This window comes from Lonchura striata, chromosome 26, assembly GCF_050655825.1.
Source record: "Lonchura striata isolate lonStrDom1 chromosome 26, ASM5065582v1, whole genome shotgun sequence".
Taxonomy (NCBI): domain Eukaryota; kingdom Metazoa; phylum Chordata; class Aves; order Passeriformes; family Estrildidae; genus Lonchura; species Lonchura striata.
In genome coordinates, this window is record NC_140728.1 from 9,334,668 (window position 1) to 9,349,708 (window position 15,041).

At 58.0% G+C, this 15,041-nt stretch overlaps 1 protein-coding gene across 5 annotated transcripts; it reads left to right on the top strand.

The window, feature by feature from the left end:
* Positions 1-2,760: 2,760 nt before the first annotated feature.
* LAD1 (ladinin 1) lies at positions 2,761-14,951 on the top strand. 5 transcript variants are annotated; one of them, XM_085561563.1, is made up of 10 exons: positions 2,761-3,225; positions 7,358-7,498; positions 8,784-9,270; positions 9,687-9,830; positions 10,545-10,594; positions 11,336-11,408; positions 11,826-11,957; positions 12,269-12,358; positions 13,459-13,536; positions 13,850-14,951. In XM_085561563.1, the coding sequence occupies exons 1-10, from the start codon at positions 3,188-3,190 to the stop codon at positions 13,856-13,858; spliced, it is 1,242 nt and encodes a 413-aa protein (XP_085417689.1). In that variant the 5' UTR covers positions 2,761-3,187; the 3' UTR covers positions 13,859-14,951. The 5 variants fall into 5 exon arrangements, with proteins under 5 accessions (XP_085417689.1, XP_085417691.1, XP_085417688.1 ...); XM_085561565.1 differs by having other exon boundaries at positions 9,690-9,830; XM_085561562.1 differs by having other exon boundaries at positions 2,766-3,225; positions 8,781-9,270.
* The last annotated feature ends 90 nt before the right edge of the window (positions 14,952-15,041 follow it).

Consider the following 15,041-nt stretch of genomic DNA (forward strand, 5'->3'; position numbering starts at 1 on the left):
AGCTTTTAAATGCTGGTGGGACCTCTGGGAGCTGTGGCACCACTGCAGCATTGGGATGGAGCTGAGCAAGAGGGAAAACCTCTTTTCCTGGCCATGGAGCCCCATGTTCCAGTTCAGGAGGGAAGCCTGGGAAGAAAATGCTGCTCCACCATGGCAGAGCAGCAGGGATGAGCCTCAGGAGATAGGGAGGAGCTGAGCCGTGGCTGAGGCTGAGGGACCAGCACAAGGGATGGAAGTGCAGGGTTCCTAGCTGGGTCCCAGGAGAAGCTGAGGAATGCCATAATTACAACACAGTTGTGCAAACTGGGAGCTCTCCACCACCCTGTAGCCAAAGAAACAGGCTCTACACTGTGATGAGACACAGGACACTGTTCCCAAGGGAAAAACCAGCTCTGTTGAAACTGGTCTAGCTCCTTAGAGTGTATTAATGAGTTCTGCTGATCACACCAGGGAAAGCTCTGGGCTCCTCCTCGGGTAGGTGCAGCTCCCCTGGGCAGAGCAGGGGAGAAGGGCTTGGCCCTGGAGCTTTTCTGCTCAGAGCACATCCTACAGCTCTGCTCCCTCAGCCACAAGCACAGAGCCTTTCCCTTGGGCCTGTGGGTCTGGAACAGCAGATGGGACAGCCTGGAGAATGGAGTGGGTCTGGATAAACATCAGATCGGTTCTCGGGGCATCCCTTCCCTCACAGATTCATCTCTGCCTGATTTCATCACTCTCAGCTCTGAGGACCTGCAGCTTGAGCTGTGCCTTGAGGATGAGCTCAGGGTGGCCTAAATAACTTCGTTAAGGAAAATCTGGTCTGACAAAGTGACTTGTTTGCTGAAGGCATCAATGAGCCTATAGATAAGGGTGACCTGGGAGACAAGCATTTCCCTGGGTTTCCAGAAGAAAAGACCTTTAGGTCAAGCACAGTTCAGAGGGAAAGTCCAGAGCTAAGTAATCAACCATCAGAGAGGAAACAGCAGTGAGATAACAAACTGCTGATAATTCCTGCGATTTTGTCACAGCAGAGGGGAAGACTGATGATGCAGACATTCAGAAAGATCTGGCAGCACTTGGAATTTGGGGATAAAGGAGGTTTAGAGGGGCATGAAGTGACACAAAGGGGAAAAATCCAGCATTACTTCATTATGAGCTGAGGGGCTCTTGGCTGGCTTTACCTCCTTGGGGGTGAAAATTTGGGGTTATGGTGGACATGAAAAGACTTGAGGAACATCAGGGAAAACAGGATCTCCATGGCAGCAAAGCTTTGTGTTACTGTACAGCCCAGCAGGATCCATCCAAGATAAAGGAGGAGATTCCCAGCACTGGGGAATAGCCCTTGGGAACTTCTTGCTGAAGGATATTTTCTCCTCTGACCATTTTCCTAGGTTTGAGGGAAACGGGGCAAACCCATGGATGAGAAACTCTCTGAGGGGTCTTGAATAAAGAGGAAACGCTCTTCAGCTCCAAAGGTTCCTGAGCTGCAAATAAAGCCCCAGGAAGGGGCAAGTGTCAGCGAGGGGGCGAGTGTCAGCCAGGCTCATCCTCTGACTAATCCCCAGGCACTAAATGCCCATCTAGAATTTCTTCAACTTAATAACCAGAGGAATTGCAGACTGGGAGGTTTTATATTCCTTCGCTGTGTAGATCCTAGCTGGGGGTGTTCTTTCACAGCCACGTTCAGTCTAATCCTTTGGAAAACCCCGCTAAGTCCTGTGCTCCAGTGCTGTCCTTTGGCAATGAGTTTTGTGAGCACTGTGTTTGCTGTGCATTAATCACAGAGTTTTTATTGCTCTAGAGGAGCTGCTGATGCTGGACTGCTATATATAGTCTGTCAGCAATTAGCAGGATGCTTGCAAGGTTATTTAAGTAATTTTTTTACCTTATGCCACAACTAACTGAATTCTCTGTATATATGACAACACTTGAAAGACGAGCGATTACTGCAAGAAGAAAGAAGAGCAGAGTGCGAGACCTGCTTGAAGCAGGCAGCTCGTTTGACAGGGCTATCTCCTAGAAATGGGATTTTAATCAGGAGCCTTTGATTAAAATCGTTGCTCAGGTCATGGCACACCCCTGTGGGCTGGAGGCATGCGGGGCCAGCCCAGCCTCACAACCAGTTCCTCGGGCTGGTGCAGGGCTGGGTCTCACTGGGAGCAGTGGCTGTACTCAAGGGGTCCTGGATGAAACTTCCTGCAGGGAATAGTGCCTGGCAGCCCGAGCAGTGGGAGCACTGGAGTTGTGGCCATGCTGTAGGAAAATCCAGACAGGGACCCAGCTCTGCTGTGCCGGGGCCCCCCATCCTCCCCTAAGACAACCCCCATTCCCCCACTAAAGGCAGTGACCCCGTGGCGTCACGTCTGCCCTTGGCAGGAGGTGCTGCCCTGCGTAAGGGTGGGCACAGCCAGAGGAGGGGATGGGTTTGATGGGCTGGGTCCAGGTGCGGGATAAAGCTGGCACATAGGTCCTCGATAAAGCTGGGCACATAGGTCCTCTCTGGCATAGAGCTCCAGTACACAAAAATTGGACACCCCCATGACCCAGGCCTCTCCAAGACTGAGTGATCATTGCTGCAGCAAAGCTCAAGAATGAGAAGACCTTGACAGCTCCATTCGAGACGTCTAGAAAGGGTGGGAAGGAGCAGGGGACCCTCCCAAGCTCTTTGGAAAGGGCTGGACTGCGCCCAGCCGGAGGTGTTTTAATGACTGTTTTGGATCCCCGGGAGCCAACCTCCTCCCACTCGGCCCGGGGTAATTCACCTCCTCCGCCGGGCTGCAGGAGTTGTTGACTGGTGGATTGTGGCTGGTAGAACAGGTTCTCTGCAGGGAGTTGTCTCCGAAACCCTGGGAGACGTGGATGGCCCGAGCCGCGGGTCCCGGCCCGGAGCCTGGCAGCGAGGAGGGCTCTGGTTTTGCGTGGCACTGCTGGGCAGGGCGGCTCTCGCCCCGCGCCGCTGGCACACAAATCACAGCCCTGCCTGTGTCAGGTAGATAAGGAACCATGTGATGCAGCTGGTGGGAGCGGGAGGCAGGCAGGGTAAAGGTGCACAGGGAAATAACCTTGCAGGGAGTTCCTCCCTCCCGCCCTCCCTCCCTTCTCGGGGAGCAGAGGCTCCGGGCAGCGCTGATCCCCGCGGCTCCCACGGCATCTTGGCCTGGATGCCTGCTCAGTTCTGGGGGCTCTCTGAAACTCCCGGGCGGCAGGAATGTCCTTCAGCAGAAGGAACTGGTCCGATCTCTCCAGGTAAGTGCCGTGGATTAATGCTTAACCCTTCCCCCGCCGGCAGGAAGGGGTGGGGTGGGCTGCTGGTGGCCGAAGGGGCTTGGGGAGGATGGGAGCAGGGGGCAGCTGCCCTGGCAGTGTTTGCAGGGGTGAATGCCAGCCCCACCAAGACTGCGGCGCTGCTGGAGTTTCTTGTGGCTGGGCAAGATCAGAGGCGTTTTTGTTTCTGCTGCCTGGGAAAGCTGAGCCAGGCACAGGAAAATTACCTGGATAAGAATTCCCGCCCCGTGCTGGATACATTTTGGGTCTGTTTTGCCTTTCTTTGGGGAACAGACTAACTGAGATTATTTCCAGACTTGCTCTGAGCTGGCTGGGGGCATTTCTCCTCTCCCCATGCCCATGCAGCCCCTGGGTGTGTGTCCTGTGGGACTGCAACCCATCCTGTGCTGAGCAAGCCCTGATTCAGCAGCACTGACTGAGCAATCCCTGAGCAATCCCCGCAGCACCGCCAGCTCCCTCGGCCCCCCCAGAGGGTGCTCCAGAGTAGGGGAGGCTCCTGGGCACCCTGGGGTGGGTCAGGCGCTCGCACGAGGCTGGAGTGAGGTGGGATCAGCCCTGACCCCCTGCAGACCCCAGGGCAGCCCTGCCAGTCTCGCTGTGCAGGAGCGGTGATGGAAACTCAAACAGAGCCACACTGTCCCCACAAATCAGAGCAGGAACCCTGGCCCAAGTGGATGTTATGGCTCCGAGACTTAATTGCAAATCTCAGTACAAGGTGTAAGAAAGTGGAGTTCACAGAATCCCAGAATGGTTTGGGTTGGAAGAGACCTCAAATCCCATCCAGTCCCACCTCCTGCCACGGAGAAGGACACCTTCCACTAGCCCAGGCTGCTCTAAGCCCCATCCAGTCTGACCTTGGACACTTCCAGGGATCCAGAGGCAGCCACAGCTTCTCTGGGTACCCTGTGCCCACTCTCACTGTGGAAAACTTCCTTATTTTAGTTGAGACCCCACTGCTTGGAGGCCACCAGCTCTCAGCTGCCTCTGGCGTGGGTGGGACAGATCCAGAGGCCACTCCAGCCCTGTCCAGATCCATCTCCCCTGAGCCATGGACCTACTCCAACACCAGCCCTGCTGGGTCCTGCACCCCGTGTGCTTCACAACCCTGAGGGCATTTCCTGAGCTCTCCTTAGATGAGGCAGCACTGAAACAGCAGAAATATCGGAAATCTCTGCACTAATCATTGACAGGGCAGGAGAAGACAAGGCAGGGACACTTGCCAAAGTTTTTTACTCATCTCTTTGAGTTAAAAAATGTAAGACAGAGAAAAATAAATCCCTCCTTGAAAAGAGGAGGGAAAGATTGACGGAGCAAATCCATAGCCTGATGGGTGGATCTCTTAATTACAAATAACGAGAAGCTGCCTGTGGATAGTGCCAGGTTTTGTGCTGCCTCAAAAAGGAGCCACGGTAATTCAAAGCAGGAAAACTCTATTTTCACTTCGAAAGAGACTGTGTAAAATCAAAGAAGTACCCGGTCGTCGTGAGGATTTAGGCCGGCATTAGTGCTCTGTGCTGTCACTGCTTGCGGGACAGGAGTGCCGAGGCCCGGGTGTGTGTCCCCCGAGCCGGCAGCCTGCCGCTGCCATGTGCGTGCAGGGATCGCTGCCCCGGAGAGCGCCGGGGCAGTGCAAACACGGCCGGGCTGTCCCGGCTGGGGACGCTCCCCGGGCACATCCCAGCCTTCGCCAGCCCCGGCTGGCCCGGTACCGAGCGTGGCATCGGAGCCCGCCCGGAGCTGCCCAGCCGTGGGTCCGACTGCTGCTGGCGCTGGTCGGCTCTGGGGCCAGCGGAGGGCAGGGCAGCAGAGCCCGGGACTGCCCCGGGCCCTGCCCCGGGCCCTGCCCCGAGCCCGGCACTGCCCCGAGCCCGGCACTGCCCCGAGCCCGGCACTGCCCCGAGCCCGGCACTGCCCCGAGCCCGGCCCTGAGCCCGGCACTGCCCCGAGCCCGGCACTGAGCCCGGCACTGCCCCGAGCCCGGCACTGCCCCGAGCCCGGCACTGCCCCGGGCCCGGCCCCGAGCCCGGCACTGAGCCCGGCACTGAGCCCGGCACTGCCCCGAGCCCGGCACTGCCCCGAGCCCGGCACTGAGCCCGGCACTGCCCCGAGCCCGGCCCCGAGCCCGGCACTGCCCCGGGCCCTGCCCCGAGCCCGGCCCTGAGCCCGGCACTGCCCCGAGCCCGGCCCTGCCCCGAGCCCGGCCCTGCCCCGAGCCCGGCCCTGCCCCGAGCCCGGCCCTGCCCCGAGCCCGGCACTGCCCCGGGCCCGGCACTGCCCCGAGCCCGGCACTGCCCCGAGCCCGGCACTGCCCCGAGCCCGGCACTGCCCCGGGCCCGGCACTGCCCCGAGCCCGGCACTGCCCCGAGCCCGGCCCTGCCCCGAGCCCGGCACTGCCCCGGGCCCGGCACTGCCCCGAGCCCGGCACTGCCCCGAGCCCGGCACTGCCCCGAGCCCGGCACTGCCCCGGGCCCGGCACTGCCCCGAGCCCGGCCCCGAGCCCGGCACTGCCCCGAGCCCGGCACTGCCCCGGGCCCTGCCCCGAGCCCAGCCCTGAGCCCGGCACTGAGCCCGGCACTGCCCCGAGCCCGGCCCCGAGCCCGGCACTGCCTGTCCCCAGCCTGTCCCCGGCCTGTCCCCAGTCCAGCCTGTGCCCAGCCTGTCCCCAGCCCAGCCCGTCCCCAGCCCAGCCCGTCCCCAGCCTGTCCCCAGCCCGTCCCCAGCCCATCCCCAGCCCAGCCCGTCCCCAGCCTGTCCCCAGCCCATCCCCAGCCCGTCCCCAGCCCAGCCTGTCCCCAGCCTGTCCCCAGTCCAGCCTGTCCCCAGCCCATCCCCAGCCCAGCCCGTCCCCAGCCCGTCCCCAGCCCGGAGCTCCGGGCCGGGTCCTGGCCCCTTCGCGCTCCGCTGGCCCTGCCGCGCTCCTGCTGCCCCGGGCAGGAAGAACGGGAGCCGCGAGCACTCGCGGGGGGTAACGCGGTTTAATTGATGACCGGCTGTGATTACTCAGTAACTCGGAGCCAGCCGCGACTCCTCACTCGCCCTAATGCGGCCCTGCCCCTCTGACTTTCGCTAAAAGTCAAATTCATGGCAAAACCTGAGCCTGGCCGGAGCTGGCATGAGGCTCTGGCATGGGCCCTCAGCAGGGAGGCTCTGTTGGGGTGCCAGGAGCTACGTGGGGTTCCCTGCAGCGTTTGTGCCTGATTGAGGGCTCGTGTTCGGGGAGATGAACCTGACTCTGAAAAGCTCCATCCAGCCAATAAAAATATTTGCCAACACAATTTCATGCACCAGAATAGATGGTGGGCAGCTTTGGCACAGAGAAAGGATGGCAAAGCTGATGTTTTCCAGACAACATTTTATTCCAAGCGGCATTTTAGTAAAACAAAACAAAACCCCCAAAAATAAACCCAAAACAAAACAAAAAAAACCCCAAAAAAACGAAAACCAAAAAAAAACAAACCACATTTGGCTTGTGCAAAATAAAATGCTCAAAGATTATTCCAAACCTTGTCTTTTTGGCTCAGTCTGTGATTATAAACAATTCCCAGTCCAGGCCCATGCAGGGGAGAAGAGGAGCCCTGCCAGCCCCATCCCCAGGCAGAGCCCCTCAGCAGTTGCCTTCAGCCTCTGATACTTTTGCATCTGAGGCTTTTTGCTCTATAATAATTAAATTGTCATCACCACATCCTGGTTTTGGCCTAAAATCTTGTACCATAGTGGTTACCCTTCCAGTCTGTGTGGTCGAAATCTGTGTGGTAGCTCAAGGGTTCTGGTCTGGCCGAGTTACAGGTTCAATATCCTTCCCCTGCAAGGTTTGCTTAATATAGGGACTCCTTTGAAATGAGTGCTCCCCCGAGCAGGAGAAAATAGGAGTTGGGAAATCAAGTGGTTTGAGAAGGGCATGCATCAGCTCGGTGGAGTGAGAGCACTTTGGGGCCCTTGGCTCGGGCTGGCCTCGCTCTCCTCCAGCAAGGTGACTTCTGTCAGCCCTTGGCCTTGCCCAGGGTGTAGCAGTTCCTTTCTTGTCTGGCACCAGGGCTTCAGGGTGCCCATGCAGGACAAGTATCCTCACGTCCTTGTGTTTCCTCCCAAACAGCCTGGCCAGGCAGAGGACCCTGGAGGATGAGGAAGAGCAGCAGAGAGAGCGCCGGCGAAGGCACCGGAGCCTGCTGTCATCCACATCCACGGATGAGGAAGCTGCCAGCCCTGCCAAGGACACCAGCCCAGCTTCCAGCAGGTCTGTGGGGTCCTGCTGCCATTGGCCTGGCTCCTGACAGCGGGGCCTGGCAGCTGCTGCTGGGATGGCTCCTGCCTGGGAAGGGCTCAGCTGTGGGAAGAGATGTGCCAGCAGCCTCGGGCTCCCAGGAGGAGCACGAGGGGGGAACCTCTCGGGTGGCTCCCCGTGGCACAGGAGCAGAGTGCTGGGGGAGGGCTGGTGCCAGGGCTGAGCTCAGGACGGTGCTGCAGGTGGGATCTGCAGCAGGTAAGGGGTGCCCAGCTCTGCAGGGCAGGAGAGCAGAGCAGGCAGAGCCTGGCTGGCTGTGCTGCCCCTCTGAACCTCACAGTGACGCTGTGGCACCTTTGCTGAAGTGGGGAATCTGACCCAGGGGCTTTCCAGTGGTGCTTCCAAAGTCCCTGGCTGCAGGGAGCTGTGGTTTGGAGGTACTCTGGGACCAGGCTGCCCTTACACAACCTGACTCACCCTCTAAATTAATCCTGGAGGTGTCCAGGATTTAGGTGGTTTGTGTCTGCAGTGCATTTCTCTCTGCAGGTTCCCACTCCAGTGGTGTTCTGTGTTTCAGACAGGATGGAGTCAGGATGCTTGGGCTGGATGTGGGGTTGTGGAGGGAGGCTGGGTATGACTACAATGAACCAGGTGGGAAGGACAAGTTCCTCTTCCCTGGTGCTGACAGCAGGCTGGCTGTGTGGTGATTGCAATTCAGGAGGAGGGCAAATGTTATCCCATCTCCTCCCCAGTCCTGGGAGTGTGCAGACACAGCCTGCCAGGTGTCCTTCTGCCCCTTCCCAGGCCTTGTGCCTGCTTGCCTGAGGGAAGGAGGGGAAACAGCTTTTCACAGGTCATGTTGGGACTGTGGGTGGACCTGCCAGAGCAGATTGACTTCCAACCAACACTTCCCATTTTAAATTGGTGGGATTTTTCCTCCAGTGAAGAGTCACAGCCAGCAGCAGACCCAGCACACTACTCCCTGAGCCTGGATCTCCTTCATACAGGACTTGGTGGGTGCTGGTGTCCTGGGATGAGGCTGCAGAAATGCTTCATCTCTACAACAAAAAGGAAAAAAAAAAAAAAGAATTTTAATCCAAACTTTTTCTAAGACAGCTGAGCTGGGGTGATGAGGATGAGAGTGGCTGCAAGCCTTGGTCTGCAGGAAGGACTCCAGGATGTTTGTGGGATTTTTATGTCCCTCTCCAGAGCCTTTTGCCTCACTTGCAGTATGAAATCCACCCCTCTAGCCCCAGGTGCTGAGGTTGTCATCCCATGTTGTCCCTGTTCCTAGTAGACCTTCATCCCTGGTGAAGCCGCAGTCTCCAGAGGATGGGGAGGAGCGGAAGCTCTCAGAGGTGCTGAAGACACAAGAAGGGAGAAGGACAAGGTGCCTCCCACCTGTGTCCGAAAAGCTGAGGCAAGAGAAGGAGCAGAAGGAGCCTGGGGTGGGAGAAAGCTGCTCGGAGACAGAGCCACAGCCCCGTGGGAGGCAGGAGAGCAGCCGGGCTGCAGAGCGGGCTCAGGAGGTGGCCAACGGCAGAGGGGACCTGCCAGGAGACAAGAACCTGGAGCCAGCCTCCGAGAGGAAGGTGGTGCTGAGGGCACGGCTCCAGGACAAAGACCAAGGAGTGCGGACTCCTCGGGGGGAGCAGAGGAAGGAGGCAAAGGAGCCACCAGAGGTGGGGAGCTGCCGGCTCCGCGAGGTGAAGATCCTCACCAGGGTGGGAAACCGCAGCACAGAAGAGAAAACCTCAGTGGTGACCTCATCTCTGGAGCAGCAGGTAAGCAGGAGTGGATGGAGCACCAGGCCTCGGGGGGAGAAGTCCTGGGTGCTGGGAGGAACAGAGAAGGACACAGCCCAGAAGTACCAGGAGGGAGATGGGACCTGAAGGATTTTGAGGAAGGTTTTTCTGAGAGCTGCAAAGCACCTCTCCCCAGGGTCCCACCACCTCCTTCCCCTCCTTGGTGTGTGCTGTCCTGATCACCTTCTCCAGCAAGTCCCACTGACTGACATCATGGTGGCACTGAAGGGCTGTTTGGGACTCTGGGTGTCCAATGGAGACAGGAAAAATTTAGAGGATTTTGATCTCGAACTCCAGCCACCAACCCAGCTCCCACCCTGACTGCTCACCTCCAGCACCTCAGTCCTTCTCTGCAGGCTCTGCAGGGATGCATCTGAGATCTTCTTTTTCCTCAGCAGCCATCCAGGAACCCCTCAAAGCAAGTAATCCAGCTGTCCCCTCCCCAAGATGAACCTGCAGAAAAGCCAGACCCTTCTCCAACTCACGTCACCTTCAGCAGCTCCATCCGACGGGCCAGCCCCAGAACCGTCTCCTTTCGGGTAAGAGCTAAAGTAGGTGGGGAAAGGATTCTGTTGAGGCAGTGGAGGATGAGGGGAAGGAAGGATTGTGTTGGTCTCTGGACTATGTGGGCAGAAGTTCCCAGTAGTGTGTTCAAAACTTACCCTTGGTCTCAGCACTGCATCCCTGCTTCCTTCTTCCCCCTGTTTTCCTTCTCCATGTCTGACTGAAGGCACGTAAAAGTGAACAAGTCCAGTTGTTCCACCTTGTGCTGGCCAGAAAACTTACAGGAAGTGATGAGAAAACAGGCAACTCATTGTCCTCAGAATTTCCAGAGCCACAGGAATTGCCATCCACCTTCCAGCCTTTCCAGTCTTATGTGAAAGCACAGGATAAAAATAGCATCCATCCTCCCTCTCATCCCGTGTTACAGTCTGAGAATATATTTCATTTCAAGAGAGATCTCTGGAATAAAATGATTAAAGAGGCTGAGAAAGCCAAGAACTGTCAAGATCATCCCTGCTGTGAGTCAGGGCTGACTAGCTATGCTTGAGTGACTTCCATGAGACTTTACTGGGAATAAAACTGTTATCACCATAATGTGTTTATAGTCTGGGGAGCTTTGAGATGTGAGATAAGCTCTGGTGTGGGTGCAAATGGAGTTTTCCTGGGGGAGATCAGTGAGATAGTGTCTCCCATGCTTATCTTGGATAACCAAAGTTCACTGCAGGATCTCCTCTCCTTGTCTCTTCCAGATCATCTCCAAGAAGCAGAAAGAAGAGAGCCAAAGCCCTCTCACAAGGAGGTCAGCACCTCTCATCATGTTGCTTTGGTCCTGCTGGGCAAGAATGGCCATCCTTTGTTTTCCAAGGGAGGAGGAGGTGCCGGGGCCTGGCGGGCCTGGCACAGATCTGGGCATGGTCCCCAGTGTTCTGAGTGGACGGGCAGTGATGCTTGGCAGGGGACAGGACAATGTCCAATGTGCAGCTTGCATCTGAATGAGATCCTGGAACCACAGAACATTTTGGGTTCCAAGGGGCCCTAAAGATCTCATTCTAACCCCTGCCATGGGCAGGAGCATCCTCCACTATCTCAGGTTGCTCCAATATCCCCCAGCAAGCCCCCACTTCTCTGGAGTCATGTAGTTCCATGTTGGTGCTTGGATCTGCAAGGTCCCATCCATGGGGACATTAAACAGGTCTGCGAGCAGCCTGACCTGGCTTTGGTGACCAGATACACCGTGGGCAGGTGTATGCTGTAGGCAGAGCCACACTGACACTGGGGGCAATGCAGTTCAGAGCTGGCAGAGCTAACCCAGGGCAGGCTCAGGGGCTCCGAGATATTTCAGTGCTCAGTGTGGCCCTGGAAAGGCAGTGCCACCCAGAGAGCTTGGTCACCAGCAGGGAATGGGCTGCTTGGTTCACCTGGCAGATAGATGCAGGAGTGCCTGCGTGAGATGGGGCCTTCTCCTGCCAAGTGCAGCTCCCCAGGACCATGGGCTGATCCCTGGGGGAGCTGGTTTCAACTCTTTCCTCTTCTTCCTCAGTGCGAGTCTGAGGATCCCAGGCAGCAACAGCACCATTGGGGAGAAGCTGGAAAAGTACAACTCTGCTGTGCAGGTACCCAGGGCCCTTGGCAGAGCCAGGCAGGGGTGAGAGAGATGTGTGGGGAGGCAGAGAGGGGTGGCCTGGAGCCAAGTGGGCAGGGGAAGGGGGGCCTGAGCTACACCAAGTACCAGAGCTGATGGGGATGAAGGAAATGGTCCCAGGCAGGAAAAGGGATTGGCCGCAGGGTTTTAGGAGCAGGGACCCTTGGCGGGGGGGTCTGGGGATGCTGCATGGCTCTGCAGGGAGGAGACATCCTGTGGAGAAGGGTCTGGGGATGCTGTGGTCCGTTGGAGGAAGCCGCGCACAAGGCTGTGAGCTGGTGATGGGCAGGAGGGGATCAGACCCCAGGGGGCTCCGGGTATGAGCCAGAAGCTGGACTTTCCAGCCCGGGATGCAGCACAGCCCTGCTGACGCCCGTCTCTCTCGCAGCGCTCGGAGGGGGTGAAATCCTCCGTGCCTGCCCAGAAGAGTCGCCTGCTCTCCTCGGAGGGGGTGGCGAGCAAGCGCGACTTCTTCGAGAGGAGCGCTCCCAGCAAGGCGGAGCCGGCGGCTCCCAGGAAGGTGAGGCGGGAGCGGCGCTGGGCCGGCACCGGCTGTGCGGCGAGCCTTCCCCTTCGGGTACCAGCTCAGCCTGGCAGGGACTGGTGGGAGATGGGTGCCAGAGCTGCGCTGGGGCACAGGAGCTGCCCCGGCACTGTGTGGGCTCCTGCCGGGCGCTGGAATGCGAGGAGCTGGGATGGAGCCAGGGTGTGGGCTGGGCTGTGCCTGCTGCAGCTCCGCTCAGTCTCCTCGTGCCCTGGGACTGGGCCGGGTTACATCGGTGCACAGGGAGAGCCGCTGCTGTAACCCGGGTGTCCCTCTCTGTGCCACAGGACAGCCTGAAGATCCCAGGGTCGGTGACGTCTCGCATTAATCTGTGGATCAGCCGAGCTCAGGAGCCTGCCAAGGAGGAAAACAGCAAGGTACCACCTTGTGTCAACCTGAAGTGAGAGCCCTGAGACCTGAGGCAGTCTCACAGGACATGGTGCTGCACCTTGGGGCAGGGCTGAAGGGGGATGAGCCCTTGGCTGAACCTATTAAAGGGTTTGAGAGCAGTTTAGCCAGGTTTGGAGGTCTAGAGCTGCAGAGCCACCATGATGAGATATCAAGGCTCTACTTGTTGCTGTGTCCTGACTGTGAGCCAAAAATTCCCAAGGCAGCTGATGACCGCCCTTTGTGGGCTGAGGAAGGAGCAGGAGCCAGCTGGGTGCATGTCCCAGGACACGCAGGGGTACCTGACCCTGCCAACCCAGCATGATCCCATCTCTGCCATCCCATCTCCTCTGCCCGCATCAGCAACTCTGCCTGGAGGCCAGTAGGAGAGGAGCTGTGTGCTCAGCCCCTTCAGCTCTGAGGGGCTTGGAGACCTGTGTGTGCTTGCAGAGGTCCTGGTACATGAGGGGTCTGGAGTCATCTGCACCCCCACGTGAAACCAGCCCCCAGAAAACAGGGGGTCTTGTGGCTGTGGGTGCAAAGTGCTCAGCCAAGGGGACTCAGAGGTCACCACTTGGCCACTGTGGCTACTCCCTGGAAATGTGCAGGAGAGGGACAAGAGAGCCTTTGGCCCCCGGGTTGTTTGGTGTTCTTGGAAAGGAGGGGCTCAGCAGGTCCTGGGCTGGTCTCACTGCTCACAGCAGGGAGGGCTTTGCCCACTGCTCGTGGCAGCCAACTGGCCCACGAGGCGCAGCTCCAGCCTGGCCCTGCAGCCAGGGAAGGTGAATCCAGGCTGGGCTGGGAGATCAGCACTGCCCAGACGTGTCTGTGCCAGGCAGCTGTGCCCAGCAAAGGGTTTACTCCTGGGGAAAGCCTGCAGCTCCTTGATCAGCTCTCCTTTAATAGCGCTTGTTCCACTTCTGTGGCTGGAGCTGCACTTGGCTGTGCTTTGTCCCAGGTGCAGGATCCCAAAGCTGGCTGGTTTTACCTGGACAACGTGTGCTTCACGGTTTGGATACAGACCAAGGCAAGGTTGCACACAATGCATGGGAAAACTTTCTCCTGTCACTTGTGACTCTCCTGTTTGTAGGAAATCCGGAGAATCAACAGCCTGGCAAAGCGAGATGTCTGGATAAAGCAGCCTGGAGACACCTCTGGAGACACCAAGGTAATTATGGAGCTGCTCTGGAACCTGGTGCATCATCTGAGGCAGAGGCAGGATGTAAGGGGAGAAGTGTTGTGGGGGTAATCAGGACCCTGTGACTTTGGGGAGTCAGCAGAAGGGGACAACTGGAGGCATCTGTAAGGGAGAGAAGGACTCTGGTCTGGGAGGAGAAGGGAAGTGGCCTGTCATGGGATTTAGGGGGTGCCTGCCTGCCCCATCCCCTGCTGGGGACAGCCACTGTCATGGTTAAAACAGCTCCATCTTGGGGGGTTGCAGCCTCAGGCACAGCCTCAGTGGTTCCCACTTTCTTTTGCAGTTGCAGTAATACCAGCTGTGGTGTCAGACCATCTGGGAAAAACTGGTTTGCTCCAAAGACCAAAGCCCAGCCCTACCCAACCGTCCAGCAGCCACTGCCACGAGTCCCCTGTGCCATGTGTGGGTGCAGCCCAGGTCATGGGGTCCTCTGCTTGTGGGAAGGGAATGAAGAAGCCTGGAAGAGTCTCCCTGTGCCCCTAGTTCTCACTCACTGCCTGCCTGTGGGTGTCCAGGCCTACAGGCTCCCCACAGATGCTGAAGGCAAACTCCTGCCTTGTTTGCCCACCACATTTTGCTGTTCTGTTCCTGATCTCTGCCTGTGACTCAGAACTGCCCTGGCAAAGGGGATCCCCCACATGGCTCCCTGGCAGCTGGAGGATGTCAGTGGGGTGAGAACCTGCCTGGCTGAGAGTTCCAGCTGCACATCCATGGACCATGTCTGTCCCTGCTGCCTGGGGCAGGTAGGGCAGGCAGCTGCCACCCCCTGCCAGGCTGCCACTGCCAGAGGGGCCCAACCAGAGGCTGATGTTCACGAAGATACACAAGTGCTCAGAGATGTCTCATGGAAAAAGGGGGGACTTGGCCCTGGTGTTTCCCTCCACACGCAGCTGAATCAGAGACTTGTCCTTGTCCCTGTTGTCCCCTGCCCCTGCAAGCAGTGGCCCTTCATCCAGTGATCCAGGGGAGGGTGAGCTGGTCCTGGCCATGTCCACAGCCCTGCTTGGGGGACTTCATAGAGCTGAGTGCCCTGTGCTGGGCCCCGTTTCCCTCTTGCCTTTGCTCCTGAGCCCTTTGCTGTGCAGCCCCTGATCCTGCATTCCCATGGCTGCTGAGCCTACCCAGCAGGGATGGGGGATGCTCTCTCAAGGCCTGTAGGGTGGCTTTAGGGTACCATGGGCAAAGGGCTCAAATTCTATTTGGGGCCATTCTTTGGGTTTGCGTTGTGCCTTGAGGAACCACTGTGGTGACAAATTCAGTGTGGGAATCTGCTGCTGCCCCTGGAGCTGATCCTGCCTGCTGGGCTTGGGAAAGGACTTGCATTTCTCTGTGCTTTTTTTTTTGTTTGTTTGTTTTTTCCTAATAAAAGTTGCTCTTTCTAAGACACTCCTGGTCACCTACTGCTGGTCTGGGACTGGAAACTGTTCCGTTCCCTTCTCCCAACAAGGGGAAAATAGGGAAAGCTCCAAATCAAA